The sequence below is a fragment of the Ricinus communis genome, chromosome 1, assembly GCF_019578655.1.
Source record: "Ricinus communis isolate WT05 ecotype wild-type chromosome 1, ASM1957865v1, whole genome shotgun sequence".
In the NCBI taxonomy this organism is placed as follows: domain Eukaryota; kingdom Viridiplantae; phylum Streptophyta; class Magnoliopsida; order Malpighiales; family Euphorbiaceae; genus Ricinus; species Ricinus communis.
The window spans coordinates 1,046,565-1,063,160 of NC_063256.1; the positions used below are offsets into that span (position 1 = coordinate 1,046,565).

The 16,596-nt window shown below is 36.3% G+C and overlaps 3 protein-coding genes across 7 annotated transcripts; all 3 read left to right on the forward strand.

Annotated features, from left to right (window-relative positions):
• The first annotated feature begins 2,150 nt into the window (after window positions 1-2,150).
• On the forward strand, window positions 2,151-6,862 carry LOC8270607 (DNA repair protein RAD51 homolog 3). Of its 5 annotated transcripts, none has more exons than XM_048371483.1 (10): window positions 2,151-2,413; window positions 2,827-2,925; window positions 3,049-3,177; window positions 3,328-3,361; window positions 3,460-3,530; window positions 3,628-3,854; window positions 4,081-4,212; window positions 4,533-4,599; window positions 4,845-4,955; window positions 5,099-6,862. In XM_048371483.1, the coding sequence occupies exons 1-9, from the start codon at window positions 2,302-2,304 to the stop codon at window positions 4,919-4,921; spliced, it is 948 nt and encodes a 315-aa protein (XP_048227440.1). In that variant the 5' UTR covers window positions 2,151-2,301; the 3' UTR covers window positions 4,922-4,955; window positions 5,099-6,862. The 5 variants fall into 5 exon arrangements, with proteins under 5 accessions (XP_048227440.1, XP_048227438.1, XP_025015797.2 ...); XM_025160027.2 differs by having other exon boundaries at window positions 2,156-2,413; window positions 4,746-4,955; XM_048371481.1 differs by having other exon boundaries at window positions 2,155-2,413; window positions 3,634-3,854; window positions 4,746-6,862.
• LOC8270608 (transketolase, chloroplastic) lies at window positions 6,753-10,352 on the forward strand. Its single transcript, XM_002511644.3, has 7 exons — window positions 6,753-7,274; window positions 7,554-7,644; window positions 7,727-7,832; window positions 7,940-8,222; window positions 8,415-8,563; window positions 8,654-8,807; window positions 9,114-10,352. The coding sequence occupies exons 1-7, from the start codon at window positions 6,759-6,761 to the stop codon at window positions 10,071-10,073; spliced, it is 2,259 nt and encodes a 752-aa protein (XP_002511690.2). The 5' UTR covers window positions 6,753-6,758; the 3' UTR covers window positions 10,074-10,352.
• A 1,618-nt stretch (window positions 10,353-11,970) lies between these two features.
• LOC8270610 (3-phosphoshikimate 1-carboxyvinyltransferase 2) lies at window positions 11,971-16,415 on the forward strand. Its single transcript, XM_002511646.4, has 8 exons — window positions 11,971-12,631; window positions 13,263-13,507; window positions 14,071-14,221; window positions 14,777-14,991; window positions 15,068-15,185; window positions 15,435-15,645; window positions 15,765-15,826; window positions 15,921-16,415. The coding sequence occupies exons 1-8, from the start codon at window positions 12,296-12,298 to the stop codon at window positions 16,137-16,139; spliced, it is 1,557 nt and encodes a 518-aa protein (XP_002511692.2). The 5' UTR covers window positions 11,971-12,295; the 3' UTR covers window positions 16,140-16,415.
• The last annotated feature ends 181 nt before the right edge of the window (window positions 16,416-16,596 follow it).

The following is a 16,596-nucleotide window of genomic DNA, read 5'->3' on the forward strand; positions in this document are numbered from 1 at the left end:
GTCGAATCATACAAAACTCCAAAACTTTGAATTGCTGTATGTCCATCCCTCCATTGAGGAAAAGTTTTGGCCCCGTATATAGATAAGGCAGCACCTTGTCCCTCCCAAAGCTACAACTTAAGCTACCTTATCGTATAAATTCACTGAACATAGAGCATGGTGAAAAATAATAAATTTAATACTTTTATTATTGCTTTAATTATATCAAAATCATAAATCATATATATATATAGTGTCACCACATATTATCATGAGTTTAATCTCGATAATTTTTAATTATTTTAATGCTGTCATTTTATATATAAGTTTTTAAGATACGAATAGATATATAATAATAATAGAATATTCATTATTTGGTTATTGCAATGTCACTTCTTTTAGCGACTTGTATAAATAAAAGTCTCTTATCTTATCTGACCTTCATAAATCGATCATGTGACAAAAAGAAAAATAAATTTCCTGATTCTTTTATTTATCTATCTAATTGTGTCGCCATCTTATTATGCCATTGCCATAAAGTTCTCCATATGTCAATGCATGTTATAACTCACAACATAACCAACAAACAAAATTAAGTGATTTATAGTATAAAGTTAAGTTCCCTAATTACAAGTATATAACGATAAACAAATCTTTATCCACGGTTGCCGCAAGATAACATCTTTTGATGTAGAATAAGATAAATAAGCACGTACGAATTGATGAATTCAACTTCTTTGTGTTCAAATTTTGAGATCACGTGATGAAATTATTTTATTAAATTCCTTAGAGAGATATATCGTGCCTCTAACTATTCTCTACATATGTCCATTTTGAATACAAGTACCCTTTTGTTGAATGTCATTTAAAATTTTCATACCAATATGGCATAGATCAGCGTAGCGATTGGTACTCGAACATTGGCATATGGACTTTTTGTTGCTCCATTCGTAAGAAAAACCGATACCTGAAGCCTGTTCTTTCTAAGTATTGGCTTAAGTTTGTTTCTAGTAAAAATCTTCATGTTGGTGATAAGATCACCTTCATAGAACACGGAGATGAAGCTGCTACTAGTGGTGGTGCAGAATCCAAGATTCAAGTGGAAAAGCCAGTCGAGCTATTTGGAGTTATTTTGGGTTATTCTCCTTAAATCACTAGTGTAAGTTGATCAGCAAGCAACTATATACAATTATGAGTAACGTTTTAGAGGTTTGAACTGAACTAGTGTAGCACCATAGCTAAAGGGTCGATGTTTTCTTCTTCTTTATTTCTGACTTTGCTTTTTATGGTTTGTCATTTTTTCTTTCACGTCAATCATTATTGTGTTTTGCTTGGTTGTCTCTCTATCTATAGACACTTATTTTCTTCCCTAACATGATAAAAACAAAATAGCACTATTAAGTTTTTAACACATATATCATTTTTCTATAATTCAAATATAAAACACACACTATTTATATATTAATTAATATAAAACGATCAGAACTTATATATCTAATTCAATGATCGCATGCAATATGAAATTATATTATGAAACTATAATTTTAATTTTCAACTCACATGTCGAGCTTGAATAATAAAATAATCATTATACGAAAATAGCATGCGAGTTGAAATGATAAGCCAAGCACATATATAGTGAAAATGATATGTAATTTCACCTTTTTTTTTTAAAAAAAAATAAAATTTTCTAATTTCAAAATACAATTATATGAATTTTATAATCTTTTACGAGCTATGATAGGCTTCTCATTCCAATTCTATGTGGGAGTCTGAAATATATATACATAATATAATTTGTGATCTAAATGAAGCTATTACTTTTTTAACATATATTTGGAGTTTTACGTTGGATATTAAAAAAGAATAGATTCAAAATTTTTTTATAAATTAATTTTCTTTGTTTTTAGAGAAATTTCAAACTTTTTTTTTTCAAAATAAATTTCTAAAACTAAAAACTAATATAAAAATTAAAATTGGAAAATTGTTTTTCTGATTTTAATGCCATATTAACTGATATGGTAATCAAATATGGGCCAGGCCTTTTATTTGTAATAATCTATTTGTTCAGCTGTAGCCCCCCGCCTCATAGAAAAGTTGAGCCTGAGTATCTTTAGTAGCAATGTCTCGGTCCAACTCGGCTCAACCCCAAGCCAGCCCGGCCTAATTGATGGCTTGCTCAAAACAAAATCATAATTATCCGCGTGGCAACGCACCTTCTTCTTAGCGCCTACTCGAGAAGAGTATTTTCCGCGCCAAAATCTCTAAAACGACGTAGGCATACAATCGGATCGGAGCAACGAAACAATCGGCTAAAGAGAAATGGAAGTATCGAGGCTACCGTTATCAGCGAGTCAGAGAGGGAAGCTTATTTTAGCTGGCTATACTTCTCTCTCTTCCCTCTCCTCTGTCTCCCCCTCAGATCTTGCCCGGGGTACTTCTTACAATTTTAACCTACCAAGTGTTTTTTTTTTTTTTTTTTAAAATAAATTATTACCGTGGAATCGCAAGGCTTCTACTTTATTAGGCGCTGTATTGAATAAATCATGTCTATCAATTGAATTCCTGAAAATCTATGTCACTAGTGGCATTCAAAATGTTTTCAAGGTAAAAGAACTGAACTATAACCTGTCCAAACATAAGAATTGAAGACATAGAGTTAATTGAATTTAATTCCTGCAATCTTAGACTTCCCCAAGTTCAAACACTATCTTAATGTTAAAAGTAGCAGAACAACTTTAAAAAAAATAATTTTGTGCTGTAATAGGTTCTTATAATTAAGCGGATACAGCGGAATCACATAAATATTTGTGATGTAACGGGTGAACCTTTCTTATTCTGGAACAGATCTGAAAATTTCAGATAGTGAAGCTCTTGAAATTCTGAAGGTCGCATCACGTAACAGTAGGCTGGACGGTATGGAAGGGTGCCATGCCGTTATCAACGGTAATTCGTTTTCTGTATGATGCCTAGCTATTGCATTTGAAATGTTTTTTTAACCAAATGCCTTTACTTCACCTCTTACAAATTTTCGATCGGAAAATTATTCATGAAATCTTTCTTTTGTAGTTAAAGGTGCACAGAATGCTTGGGAGATGCTTCATGAGGAGTCGTCTTTGACACACATTACTACATCTTGTGCAGATTTAGATAACATCCTTGGTGGAGGAATTACTTGCAAAGAAGTTACAGAGATTGGTTAGTTTTGCTTTTCTCCCTTTTTTTGATTGATTTTCCAGTTGTAAAGCTGTTAACAAGAGGTGCTTGTACCTATGTTCATGAGCTTTCAGCATTATTAGTCGCCAATTCTTCTTCAGTGAGGGATTTCTTTCTGTCTGCTTTCTATAGGTGGATTACCAGGCATTGGTAAAACGCAGCTCGGGTATGGGATTCTCCTTTCTCTTTGCGGCCATATTTGCTTATAATTATATGCATCTCTAGACCTTTGGTAAAGGAGCATATTTACATTATCATTCGTAGGATCCAACTTGCAGTCAATGTTCAAATTCCACCTTATTGTGGTGGTCTAGGAGGAAAGGCAGTTTATATAGGTAAATTAATGATACAGTAAATGCTTCTTGTTTACTTTGACGATCTGATTTTTCATTTCTATGCATGCTTATATTGTTGTGCTGTTGCGTTATTTAGATACAGAAGGTAGTTTTATGGTGGAGCGTGTTCTACAGGTTGCTGAAGCAAGTGTGGAGGACATGTTGGAATATAGTAGGTTTTTACGCAGGGACTTGCAAACTTGTCAAGTGGCAACGCAAAGCAAGGATATCCTGGAAAATATATATTATTTCCGTGTCTGCAGTTATACAGAGCAAGTTGCTCTGGTTAATTACTTGGAAAAGTTCATTTCAGAGCATAGAGATGTACGTATTATGATGGCTTAGAATATATACATCGCTATATTACCTGAACAATGTTTTTGCCTGCTTCTGTCATTACAGCAAACTTTCATTTGCTAATCCTTTCATTCCTAGTTATTCAATTCTTCCAAAACATCCTTTGTGTGCGTTATGTGATCTCTCATCAGTTTGCTTGTACATGCGTTGTGAGAATTAATTTTGGTGGATTAACTAGCCATGGTTTTAACAGGTTAAGGTTGTTATTATTGATAGCATAACTTTCCACTTCCGCCAAGATTTTGATGACTTAGCCCTCAGAACACGGGTGCTCAGCGGAATGGCCCTAAAATTGATGAAGATTGCAAAAAGTTTCAGCCTAGCAGTAAGAAAATTTTGTTAGTTTGTTCTGACACTGCGAGTCACAACAAATTTTGCATTTACATTGACAAAGATACTTGATGTTTGTGATGGATTTGAATGTTAGAGTTTCAAAATGTTCCTCTCTTCTCTTTTCCCCTTTCATTTTCTATCAGACATGAATACTATTTGATAGACAACTTAAGCAGAGGTGTTGCAAAGAGTTTGTTTTCAGTATATTCTATGCAAGCAGGAGTATTCTGAGTTTTCTGTTTCATGCCTTTTTATTTGCTCTTTGCTTTTATCTTTGGGGTGTTTAATTCTTGATATTTTTTCTTCTTTCAGGTAGTTTTGTTGAATCAGGTAACAACCAAGCACACCGAGGGTTCCTTCCAATTAGGTCTTGCACTAGGTAAAGTTTATTCTCAATTAATGTGAACTTCTACATAAATTTGTATTTTTTAATGGCTGCTGATGCCCCTCTTTCCTTAATCTACTTCTTTTCTTAACTATTTCTTTTGACTTATTTCTGATTTTGTGGTTTCACTACACTGGCAGGTGAGAGCTGGTCACATTCTTGCACAAACCGGATCATTTTGTATTGGAATAGTAATGAACGATATGCATACATTGACAAGTCCCCTTCTCTTAAATCAGCAACAGCACCCTATTCTGTGACCAGAGGAGGGATCAGAAATTCTTCTTCAAATTGTAAACGTGTTAAAATGATGTAAATTATGACTCAACGAGCTCAGTGGGGTGTTGAAGGTTAGAGAAGTAATTGTTGCTCCTAAGTTCCTTTTGATAAGTTTTGCTCGTGTCTTGCACTGCATCCAATAAAACTAACCTTCCAACTTCATTGAGATTTCAATGTGCGATTTACTAATTGGAAACTTGATTTTCATTATCAGGTGTTCATTTCACATCTGCAGTGTATCATAGAGAATGCAACTACTGCTGTTGATTTACTATGATTTTAACATCTTTTTGTTACTCAACGTTGTGCCTGACTTGAAAAATCTTTGATGGTTAGCTAAATTATAACGATGCTGGATCCAATAACACGTGCCTTTTTGCTGCTTGAATATCATTTCTCTACGACGTATGTTCTGTTTTGTTCAAGCAGATTTTTGAGGATGCTGAATTGTTGTTATTCAGGTGCGGACAGTAGTTATTAATTATTATTATTATTATTATTTTTAAATTCTGTTCAAGCTTTTAGAAGCAAAAAGTCAATACTTGACAGATATGTCTTGAAATATGGTTACTTGGTTAGAAAATGGTACACTGCACACATTACAGTAATTCTTTGAGTAAATGATCTAAAACTTGACATCATAAGCAAATTAAATCGTATTTGAGGGAAATATGAGAATGTTACTTTTTCAAAAAAAAAAAAAAAAAAAAAAATTATTAGGACCCCAATGAGTTCTGGTTATGTGTTCGTCTCTCAACATCTGTCACAATTCACCTAATATAGAGGTCAGTGTGTATGAATTCAAAATTCAAAATTTAAGCTTTTTAGTGGATCGAAAGTAATAAATTTAAATTTTTTTTAAAAACCAATTTAAATTTGTTATTGGCCTTAAATTGACTATAATTTAAATTTGTTAATTGCCTGAAATTGACTATCTGTAGCAAGTATTTATTTTAAAACATACATTAGTCAACAAAATCATTTGTATCTAGTAGTACCAATCTACCTAATCAAAAGTATTCCAGAGTACAACTGCAATTAAGTTGAGTTCAAGGTTGAAACGAAAGTGTGGTGCTACTTATATTATTCAGACTTTATGTTACCTAATGAGCCCACAATAAAGTTAACATAATAATTTATAGCTGCAGCTGAACTTAATCTTCTGCATTCAACGGTATTAACATATGTGCAAATTTGTAATTTACTAATTAAATAGACCTATTGTAAGGCTGCACCTAGACATGTGACATGCCCCAGATCTGTCTTAATTAGTAATTAAATCAACTGGGTTATATCTGAAATGGAAGAGCGTTTTTCCTCGCCAAGAAAAGATTGACCAAAATTTCAACAAGAAGCAAAAGTTACTTGCTTTTCTATCATCTACCAAATTACTTCCTCTTTACCTTGCCAACAACCCTCCCCCTCATTCCCTTTTAGCCAACAAATATTTGTTAGGTTGGGTTACACTTGCACAAGAGACAAAAATTTGTTTTGTTGTTTGGAAAAACCAATGTAATTGTTTTTATACCTTTTTTTTCTTTGAGGAAAAAGTGAAAAGAAAGGGTAACAATAGAAATGAAACAAACTTTCCTCCCAATTATAGGAAAATAAAAATGAAAGGCAGAGCATTTCCTAAACTCCTACCCATAGTCAACGGTTGAGATTAAGTTAAGTATGTAATCTAACGGTCAGCTGAACGTACCTGTCAAATATTGAGTTAGACGATAAGATCAAGAATTCAAGATCAAGAGTTGTTTGGTTGTCTCGCTTTCTCAAAAATAAATAAAAACCCATTCCTTTCCCTTCTCACTAAACTCTAACAAACACACACACCAAACGAAAGAAAAAAAAAAAAAAAGCAGAGGAGGAGAGAAATGGCGTCTACTTCATCTCTAACTCTATCACAAGCTCTCTTGGCTCGAGCCATTTCTCACCATGTCTCAACCCAATCCTCTGACCGTCTCTCTCTCTCCACACCTTCCCTCCCTGCCTTTTCCGGACTCAAGTCCACCTCTTCTTCCATCCCACGCGCCACCTCCTCCCGCCGCAGTCGCCGCAACAGCAGCATCCCCACCGCTCGCCGCCTCCAGACCCCAACCAGAGCAGCTGCCGTTGAAACTCTGGATGTCACTACTGATACTTCATTGGTTGAGAAATCTGTCAATACAATTAGATTTCTTGCTATTGATGCTGTTGAAAAGGCCAATTCAGGTCATCCCGGTCTACCCATGGGTTGTGCTCCCATGGGTCATATTTTGTACGATGAAATAATGAAATATAATCCAAAGAATCCTTATTGGTTCAATCGTGATCGCTTTGTATTGTCTGCTGGTCATGGATGTATGTTGCAGTACGCTTTGCTTCACCTTGCTGGTTATGATAGTGTCAAGGTTTGTTCTCTTTTTCTTTTTCTATCTCAATCCTTATTATTTACTGTTTAGACTTAGTTGTCTGCTAGAAGTGAGTGATGGATCTGAACTTTTAGCTTGCTATAAATAGACAGACAATTGAATATGCTGTTTGCATGTGCATTTATTACTAGTTTGCTTTCTTTCTTTTGGATTTTTAGTTAGATTACTATCATCTTTTGTTGAATTTTGCAGTTATATGGAGTTAAAACTTTCGTTTTAATTGAATCATTATTATTTTTTTTCTGATTGAATTCATAGGAAGAAGACTTAAAGAGTTTCCGTCAATGGGGAAGTAAAACCCCTGGGCATCCTGAGAACTTTGAGACACCTGGTGTTGAAGTTACAACTGGTTAGATTCTCATTTCTTTCATTGTTTACATATTTGTTTTGTAGTTTTTGAAATAAAAGCTCAATTTTTGGGTTCTTTGTAGGCCCTCTTGGACAGGGTATTGCCAATGCTGTTGGTTTGGCACTTGCTGAGAAGCACTTGGCTGCTCGCTTTAACAAACCAGACAATGAAATTGTTGACCACTACACGTATGATACTTCTGTTTTATCTTATTGCTTATTCTTCTTCTTCTTCTTCTCATTAGATGTAATTTTAATTGATATGGTTATTTTTCCTTGTGGATTATTTTGTATAGATATGCTATTCTGGGAGATGGGTGTCAGATGGAGGGTATTGCAAATGAAGCTTGTTCCCTTGCTGGACACTGGGGACTAGGAAAGCTTATAGCTTTCTATGATGACAACCACATTTCCATTGATGGTGACACAGAAATTGCATTCACTGAGAGCGTGGACAAACGTTTCGAGGCTCTTGGATGGCATGTTATTTGGGTGAAGAATGGAAACACTGGCTATGATGAAATTCGTGCTGCCATTAAGGAGGCCAAGGCTGTGACAGACAAACCCACTATGATTAAGGTTAGACAATTCCATCTTATGGTCTGTTTTGAAATGATGACAAAAAGTGACCTTTAGTTAAATCAATCACTAAAAATCTTCTATTAGGCTTTAACAAAACAATGCAGTGATATGTTTCAATCATATTAGAAACTGGTTTTAGTGCTTAGATCTTTAGCTGTGTTCTTGATAAGCTTTTGCCTTTCTTCACAGGTCACTACGACCATAGGTTATGGATCTCCAAACAAGGCAAACTCATACAGTGTGCATGGTAGTGCATTGGGTGCCAAGGAAGTTGACGCTACTAGGAAGAACCTTGGTTGGCCATTCGAGCCTTTCCATGTTCCAGAGGATGTTAAGAAGTAAGCAAATCTAGGTTTCTATTTGTTTGATTGTTTCATGCTACCAAGACTGATTTGATAGTTGATCACTTTCTGGCTTTTTTTCCTTAGTCACTGGAGCCGCCATATTCCAGGAGGTGCTGCTTTTGAAGCTGAATGGAATGCAAAGTTTGCAGAGTATGAGAAGAAGTACAAGGAGGAAGCTGCAGAGTTGAAGTCTATCATCAAGGGTGAACTACCTGCTGGTTGGGAAAAGGCACTTCCAGTAAGTAAAGCTATGATCGTCTTCATTTGCTCCAAAATTATCTATGACTAATTATGTGCGCATTCATGTTTGTTTCAGCAAGCTTTATGCATTTGAACACCATGTCAAGCAATTTTGATCCCTGATTTAACCTTATATATATATATATATATATATATTTTAATTATTCTAGTTATGAACTAAAGCAGTGCCCCGGTTGCAATACATCAGACATACCGTTTATATTATGATGTATGTTAACATAAAGTCTTAAATCCACATGACATTTTGATGTTTTACATTTTTTTCTTTTTTGCCATTTTCCAGACATATACACCAGAAAGCCCAGCAGATGCTACAAGAAACCTGTCTCAGGCAAACCTAAATGCACTTGCAAAGGTTCTCCCTGGTCTTCTCGGTGGCAGTGCAGATCTTGCTTCTTCAAACATGACCTTGTTGAAAATGTTTGGGGACTTCCAAAAAGATACCCCTGAAGAACGTAATGTCAGGTTTGGTGTCAGGGAGCATGGAATGGGAGCCATCTGCAATGGCATTGCACTTCATAGCCCTGGCTTGATCCCATATTGTGCAACATTCTTTGTTTTCACTGACTACATGAGGGCTGCTATGAGAATTTCTGCCTTGTCTGAGGCTGGAGTCATCTATGTTATGACGCACGACTCGATTGGTCTTGGAGAAGATGGACCAACCCATCAACCAATTGAGCACCTGGCAAGCTTCCGTGCAATGCCTAACATCTTGATGTTCCGCCCAGCTGATGGAAATGAAACTGCTGGTGCATACAGAATTGCTGTCCTCAACAGGAAGAGACCATCTGTCCTTGCACTCTCCAGACAAAAGCTACCCCAACTTCCTGGAACCTCCATTGAGGGAGTAGAAAAGGGTGGCTACACAATTTCTGATAATTCTTCAGGAAACAAGCCTGATGTTATTTTGATTGGAACTGGCTCCGAATTGGAAATTGCTGCCAAGGCTGCAGAAGAACTTAGAAAGGAGGGCAAGGCTGTAAGAGTTGTCTCCTTTGTGTCATGGGAGCTTTTCGATGAGCAATCAGATGCCTACAAGGAAAGTGTTCTGCCAGCAGCTGTAACAGCAAGAGTTAGCATTGAAGCCGGTTCAACATTTGGTTGGCAGAAGATTGTTGGAGGAAAAGGTAAGGCTATTGGAATAGACCGATTTGGGGCTAGCGCACCAGCTGGTAAGATATACAAGGAGTACGGCATTACTGCAGAGGCAGTAATTGCTGCAGCAAAAGAACTTTGCTAGGCTAGATTAAATCTTTTCATCTGGGATTTGGGTTGCGGAATACAGGGAAGAGGCCATCGCGAAGAGAGCTAAGCTATTCGAAGAGTGGGTCTGTTTGTTTCAATAAAGGAAAAACAAGATTAAATTTTCGTCTGTTGCTTTCAAGTTGATCAATTGAGCAACATAATTCAAAAGAGGAGAGTTGGATTATAAATGTCTCGAGTTTGTAACAACTCTTTGGACCTATCTTGAGTTTTGTAATTTCTTTGTGTTTGTAGTGAGGTTGCCAATTACTTATTACTGCATCTTTTACCTTCACGCAGAATCAGAATCTTATTTTGATCGCCATTTTTATTTTTTGTTGTGTTGAGAATGCTTATGATAGCATTTTGTAAGTCTCTCTGTAACCATGTGGTCCCTGTCGACCACAAAAATAATAACCAGCAAGAAAATTTGAAGCTTATTACTTGCAACTTGAAAGAGATTTTATAGATTTTTATTTTTATTTTAAAAATTACGCTTGGAAAATTCGATACTAAAAAAAAACACCCGAAGTTGTTTTATTTTATTATTGGGGCTAAGGTATTAAAATATTTAAAGTATATATAGTATTTAGAAATACATACCAGTTTGTAACATTAAAGATGACACTTGTCATTTATGCATTAAATAAATTTGTGATTGATGTTAGTGCTGGAAAGCATTGGCCAAAAATTAAGAAGGCAATCTTTTTTCGTTCTTGGATGGGGAGTGGACCTACCAAATTGTATAGGAATGATGATATGGGTTCCGCCTATGGTTGTGGGGAAGGTGAATTCTTGACTGCATCTGAAAAGTTTGTATGGTTAGTTGGAGCCTCAATTCCAAGCCCACCTATCCATATTGTCCTGTTACCACCAAGGTTCTTTTCGTGGTCAAGGATTTGATATTTGGTTATGGTGTGGGTCAGGTCCCTCTTCTAAGACATGCAGCAGTATTATTTTTGTATTGACGCAGACATCAACGAATTTTGGCATATCCTACCTTCTATTCTACAGCATATTCTCTATATTAGATTTATGTTATGGTCTGCGGGGCTGGTGAGATTCAACGCACTTTAAGATGTAAATTACCCTTTCTGAGTGCGAAGCGTTACAATTACTGGTGAATCTCGTGTCAAATAAACCAGATTTCTAATTCATTATAATTTTATCACCTATAGCCATGCACTCATGTCACGGCCACTGTGTTAATCTTTAGAAATTCGAGCTCAGTGATAAGACAAGCTTGCTAACTTTTGACCCATTCCAATTGATTTATTTTATATATAAAATCGTTCTTTTGAAAACGCCCTTTGATCCCTTCATAAAGTAAACAATTCTGGTTTCCCCAAATGATTGCGGTTTCAATTCCTCCTATAATGGTCGTAAACTTCCCATCATATCGGCCTGAAAGATTTTGGACTGGGACTGGTCGATGAACCCATCTTCTAATTAAGGGCCATCCTCAGTCATGAAGCCCAGGTATTAGTGTTACAGTAATGGCAGACATGGGCTTATTTAGAATTCTTCCCTGGTGCTGGTGCTGGTACGAGAGAGGATGGGGGCAAGCTTACCAAACCTCAGCCCTCTCGTTTATGGTGTTAACCAAACTCACCTACTTCATGGGACCCACAATAGCCACCTTTTCTCATCTGGTGCTACACAAACCTACTTTTTGGTAGTTGTGTGGCACCACTTGCTTGCGGATCAGCCAATCGAACAACAACCCTATCAGTAAATAAGAAACTGATGGCAAAATAGGTGCTGACCTGGCAAAAACCAATTGGTAATAACATGGAACTCAAATACAATCGATTGCATACTAGCATAATCCTGAGTCCTCTCCGGGGTTGGTAGTGGCCTGGAGAGAGACATTGCCCCTCACTTTATCTCCTCAGTTCTCATCTTCCCACCAACCCCATCTTCTGCTTAAAAACAAAAAGACAAATCTCAAGATTACCCGCAAAAGAAAGTTTCTTTACACTTAAACCATTTCAATACAAGAGCAAAACGTTTATTTGAGAGTCAAACGAGTTATTAGGCGGCTTTTGGAAAATTAGCATCCTTTTTCCAAATAGTGGCAAGCTAAATTGGTTGGTAAATATACCCCAACAAAACCAATTCCAATTGCTTCAAATCATATTACACCTAAAATCATCGTCATCTTCTTCTTCAACGTAAAAACACCACAAAGAAAGAAAAAGGGAGCATTTTTGTAGAGAAATGGCGAAAGTGAGTAAAATTTCTAATACAAATACATTTACTTTCCCCAATCTCTCAAAACCCCAAATACCCAAATCATCTCTATCTTCAGTTTCATTTAGATCACAAATTAATGGGTCTTCTCTTTCTTGGGGTTTAAAACAATGTCAAAGAAAAGGTGACTTTGCAGTTAGGGTTGCTCCTCTTCGAGTTTCAGCTTCAGTAGCAACAGCAGAAAAGCCGTCAACGGCACCAGAAATAGTGTTGCAGCCCATTAAAGAAATATCGGGTACTGTCACATTGCCGGGTTCTAAGTCACTTTCCAACCGAATTCTACTTCTCGCTGCTCTCTCTGAGGTCTCTTTCCTTCTCTTGAATTGTGCTTTTTCTAATTTTTATCATTTTTTTAGTCACTTAAAGTTTTTGGATTTTTTTATTTTCTTTTTATTGGATCATTTACTTCAATTTTGTGATGTGTGCTTGTTAGATTTGGAAGTATCAATGTTTTATGGGTGGAATTCTTCTTAGTTGATATTTTTTAATCTTCTGTTTGATAATATTCTTCTTAGATGTTTTCTGTATGAAGAACTTATGATATAAAGTTTGTTATTTATCTTTTGTCCTGATGTTATTTAACTAGGGGCAAAATGAACAAGAGAGAAAAGAGCACTTTTAAGTTCCTTTTTCAGGTCCTTATAAATTTTAACATGGTTTCTAGAAATAATATGTGAGGTGTTAAAGTTGATGCAAAAAATTTGAATTCTAGAATTTAACTGGGTTTTAAAGTAGTTATCCTTTGCAGTTGCTTGCTGCCATGCAATGCATAGTATGATAATAAACATGACAGCTTTTGTATAAGTAAAAGTGTTGTTAGTGTTGTATGCTTAAACTTTTGTACTAATATAGAGCAATATGCAATACGTTCTTAGTTTATTTTTCTTGGCTTACTATCTTGGATGGTCATTTGCTGTTTTCTTCTATATCTCAGGGTACAACTGTTGTTGACAACTTGCTGAATAGTGATGATGTTCGTTATATGCTTGGTGCGCTGAGAACACTTGGACTACGCGTGGAAGACAATAGTGAACTCAAAAGAGCTATTATAGAAGGTTGTGGTGGTTCATTTCCAGTGGGTAGAGAATCAAAAACTGATGTTGAACTTTTCCTTGGTAATGCGGGAACAGCAATGCGTCCATTGACAGCTGCAGTTACTGCAGCTGGTGGAAATTCGAGGTCTTCCCTATCTTACTCCCCTTCCCACCCTATTCTATTTTGGCCTTCAACTATTTATTTGCTAAGTGGATTAATGGGAATTTTTGAACTTGTATGCTTAATTCAATGTTGTTTTAGTCGTATGTTGTCTTAATATCCGTCAGCTTGTCTTCTTAGCACTCTCTCTCTAGCCTATTTGGGCCATGGATACATAGCAGGGATAGCTCTTCCCTATCCGGTAACACTTTTAACTCAGGTGCTCACTGAGATGAAATAAAAATGATTTGAACAAAGTTCCGAGTTTGAATGCTATTCTGTTTGCTGCTTTTGGAAGTAGCATAAGAAAGCCAGCAGAACATATATTTTTGTTTGGAATATTTTCCCATGTAGTTTTCGTGGGAATATTGTTCCTTGTGCCGATGGCTGTTGTTATTCACTAATAAATTTTCAGTTGAGTGCAACAAATAAATGCCACTCACTTGTTAAACTATGCATTTTCTATATGGTGCCCACCGTCCACCGAGCTCTGTAGCTTCAATTTTTTTTCCTTTTCCTGTTAGAAATAATTATGCAATGTAATTCAGCTACATACTTGATGGGGTACCACGAATGAGAGAGAGACCAATTGGGGATCTGGTTGCTGGTCTTCAGCAGCTTGGTGCAGATGTTACCTGTTCTTCTACAAACTGCCCCCCTGTTCGTGTAAATGGAAAGGGAGGCCTTCCTGGGGGAAAGGTTTGATACTATCCTCTTTTATATTATTGTATTATGTTATATGTTTTATAACATATTATGGAAAGCTATGGATTAAAGTTGTAACCTGAAACTTTACTGCTGTTTATGTTGATATGGGGGAGTAGAATCTGAAGTTGTAACTTTGGCTGGCAGCTGGTGACTTCGAATTTGTTTCTGGTCAGAAAATCTCTTTGAGAATGAGAGCTCTTCTCAAACTGAGCTAGATGAATATGCTTTCTTTTCTTGTTTCTTTGATTGTTTATCTTAACCAAAATAAGCTAGAGAAATTTGAGCTGTAAACATCCTTCAAGTTAATCAGTTCTGTTTGTCTGGTAGAGGCTCCACTGATGTTCTGCACTTACCAATGCATACACTGCTTGCACTTTTTTCTTATTTAACTTGAATCTTTTCCTTTGCTTTCTATCAGGCAATGAATGTTGACTTTATTTCTGATTTCCTGCTGGAAACATATTGAACTCTACAGCTCTTTTCTGCAATAATATCAGTTTTAATGAAAATCATCAATCTTCTCACTTTCCATGTCTTGATTTTCAGGTTAAACTTTCTGGATCCATCAGTAGTCAATACTTGACAGCTTTGCTTATGGCAGCTCCTTTGGCTCTCGGAGATGTAGAAATTGAAATTATTGATAAACTGATATCCATTCCTTATGTCGAGATGACTTTGAAGTTAATGGAACGCTATGGAGTCTTTGTAGAACACAGTAGTAGCTGGGATCGTTTCTTCATTCGAGGAGGTCAAAAGTACAAGTAGGTTTCCTGTGTAAAAATACATGTGCAAGTTTGTAAACCGTGTTTCACTGTAACAACCTGAAAATTCAATCAGGTCTCCTGGAAATTCTTATGTTGAGGGTGATGCTTCAAGTGCCAGTTATTTCCTGGCTGGTGCAGCAGTTACTGGTGGAACTATCACTGTTGAAGGTTGTGGAACTAGCAGTCTACAGGTATTTCACGTTTGTGAATTTATTTTCTTCTTATTTCCTATATTCTTAAAGTAATTAAATGGATTTGCTTATTATATCCATTGCTTTCTGATGGTCAAAAAAATTGTCAAAATTTTCTTAACAAATTGAAAGTCTTCTCCATATAGTTCCTAAAAGTTTGCTCGGACAAAATTCTGCACCATATTTGTTTACATTTATACTTATCACTCTAACTTTATTAGTTTCCTTCTTAACTTAATGAAAACCAAGGGAGATGTGAAGTTTGCTGAGGTTCTTGAGCAAATGGGAGCTAAGGTTACATGGACGGAGAACAGTGTTACTGTCACTGGACCACCACGAAATTCTCCTACTCAAAAACATTTGCGGGCGATTGATGTCAATATGAATAAAATGCCAGATGTTGCTATGACGCTGGCTGTGGTTGCGCTTTTTGCTGACGGCCCTACTGCCATAAGAGATGGTATATTTTGGTCCTTTTTTCTTTTATCTTTTTGTAACATTAGCTGGTAATTGTGACTTGGTGGATCAAATTTCCTTATACACAAATTTTATTCAATCTCCTGATTTTTCTTATTGCAGTGGCAAGTTGGAGAGTGAAAGAAACAGAACGGATGATTGCAATTTGCACAGAACTTAGAAAGGTTAGTTTCTGGTGGTTTTCAGCAATACTTTTATGAGAACCAAAATACCTGGTGTATAATTTGCCATGAATAACATTTGGGCTTCAATTTTCAGTTGGGAGCAACAGTTGAGGAAGGACCAGATTACTGTGTGATCACTCCACCGGAGAAACTAAATGTGACTGAGATTGACACGTATGATGATCACAGAATGGCCATGGCATTCTCACTAGCTGCCTGTGGAGATGTTCCAGTGACAATCAAGGACCCTGGTTGCACGAGAAAAACTTTCCCAGACTACTTTGAAGTCCTCCAGAGGTTCACTAAGCAATAAGCTACACTTCAACATTCATATTTAATACGAGAGCCATTTGGTTATCAACCATTGTCACACAACCATGACGGTGCAGAAGCAACCCAATAGTAATTTTTTCTTTTTACCCATAAATCACGTTGTAATCTCCGATAATTCATGCGAGGTGAGTTGATAGTGTCATTGTATTCTGGACTTGGTTCTTCAATTTTTCTACTTAGCCGATGTTTATCTAGACAATTGGTATCCAAATGAATCCAAGTTACGAATGAATGAGTTAATGAATGCTTTGTGTTACCCCTGTCCTTCATTAGTTCTGTTTGAATGGTATGGAATTAAAGAGCAGAGAGTTGATCCACACCTCTTCACGTGCATTACTGCTCCTAGCATTTGGTTTCTTTCTAGCTTCAGATGGGTCTTTATTACAGGGCATTGCTTAGTTTCTGGAGAAACTTTTTAAGACTAACTCTACGACTGA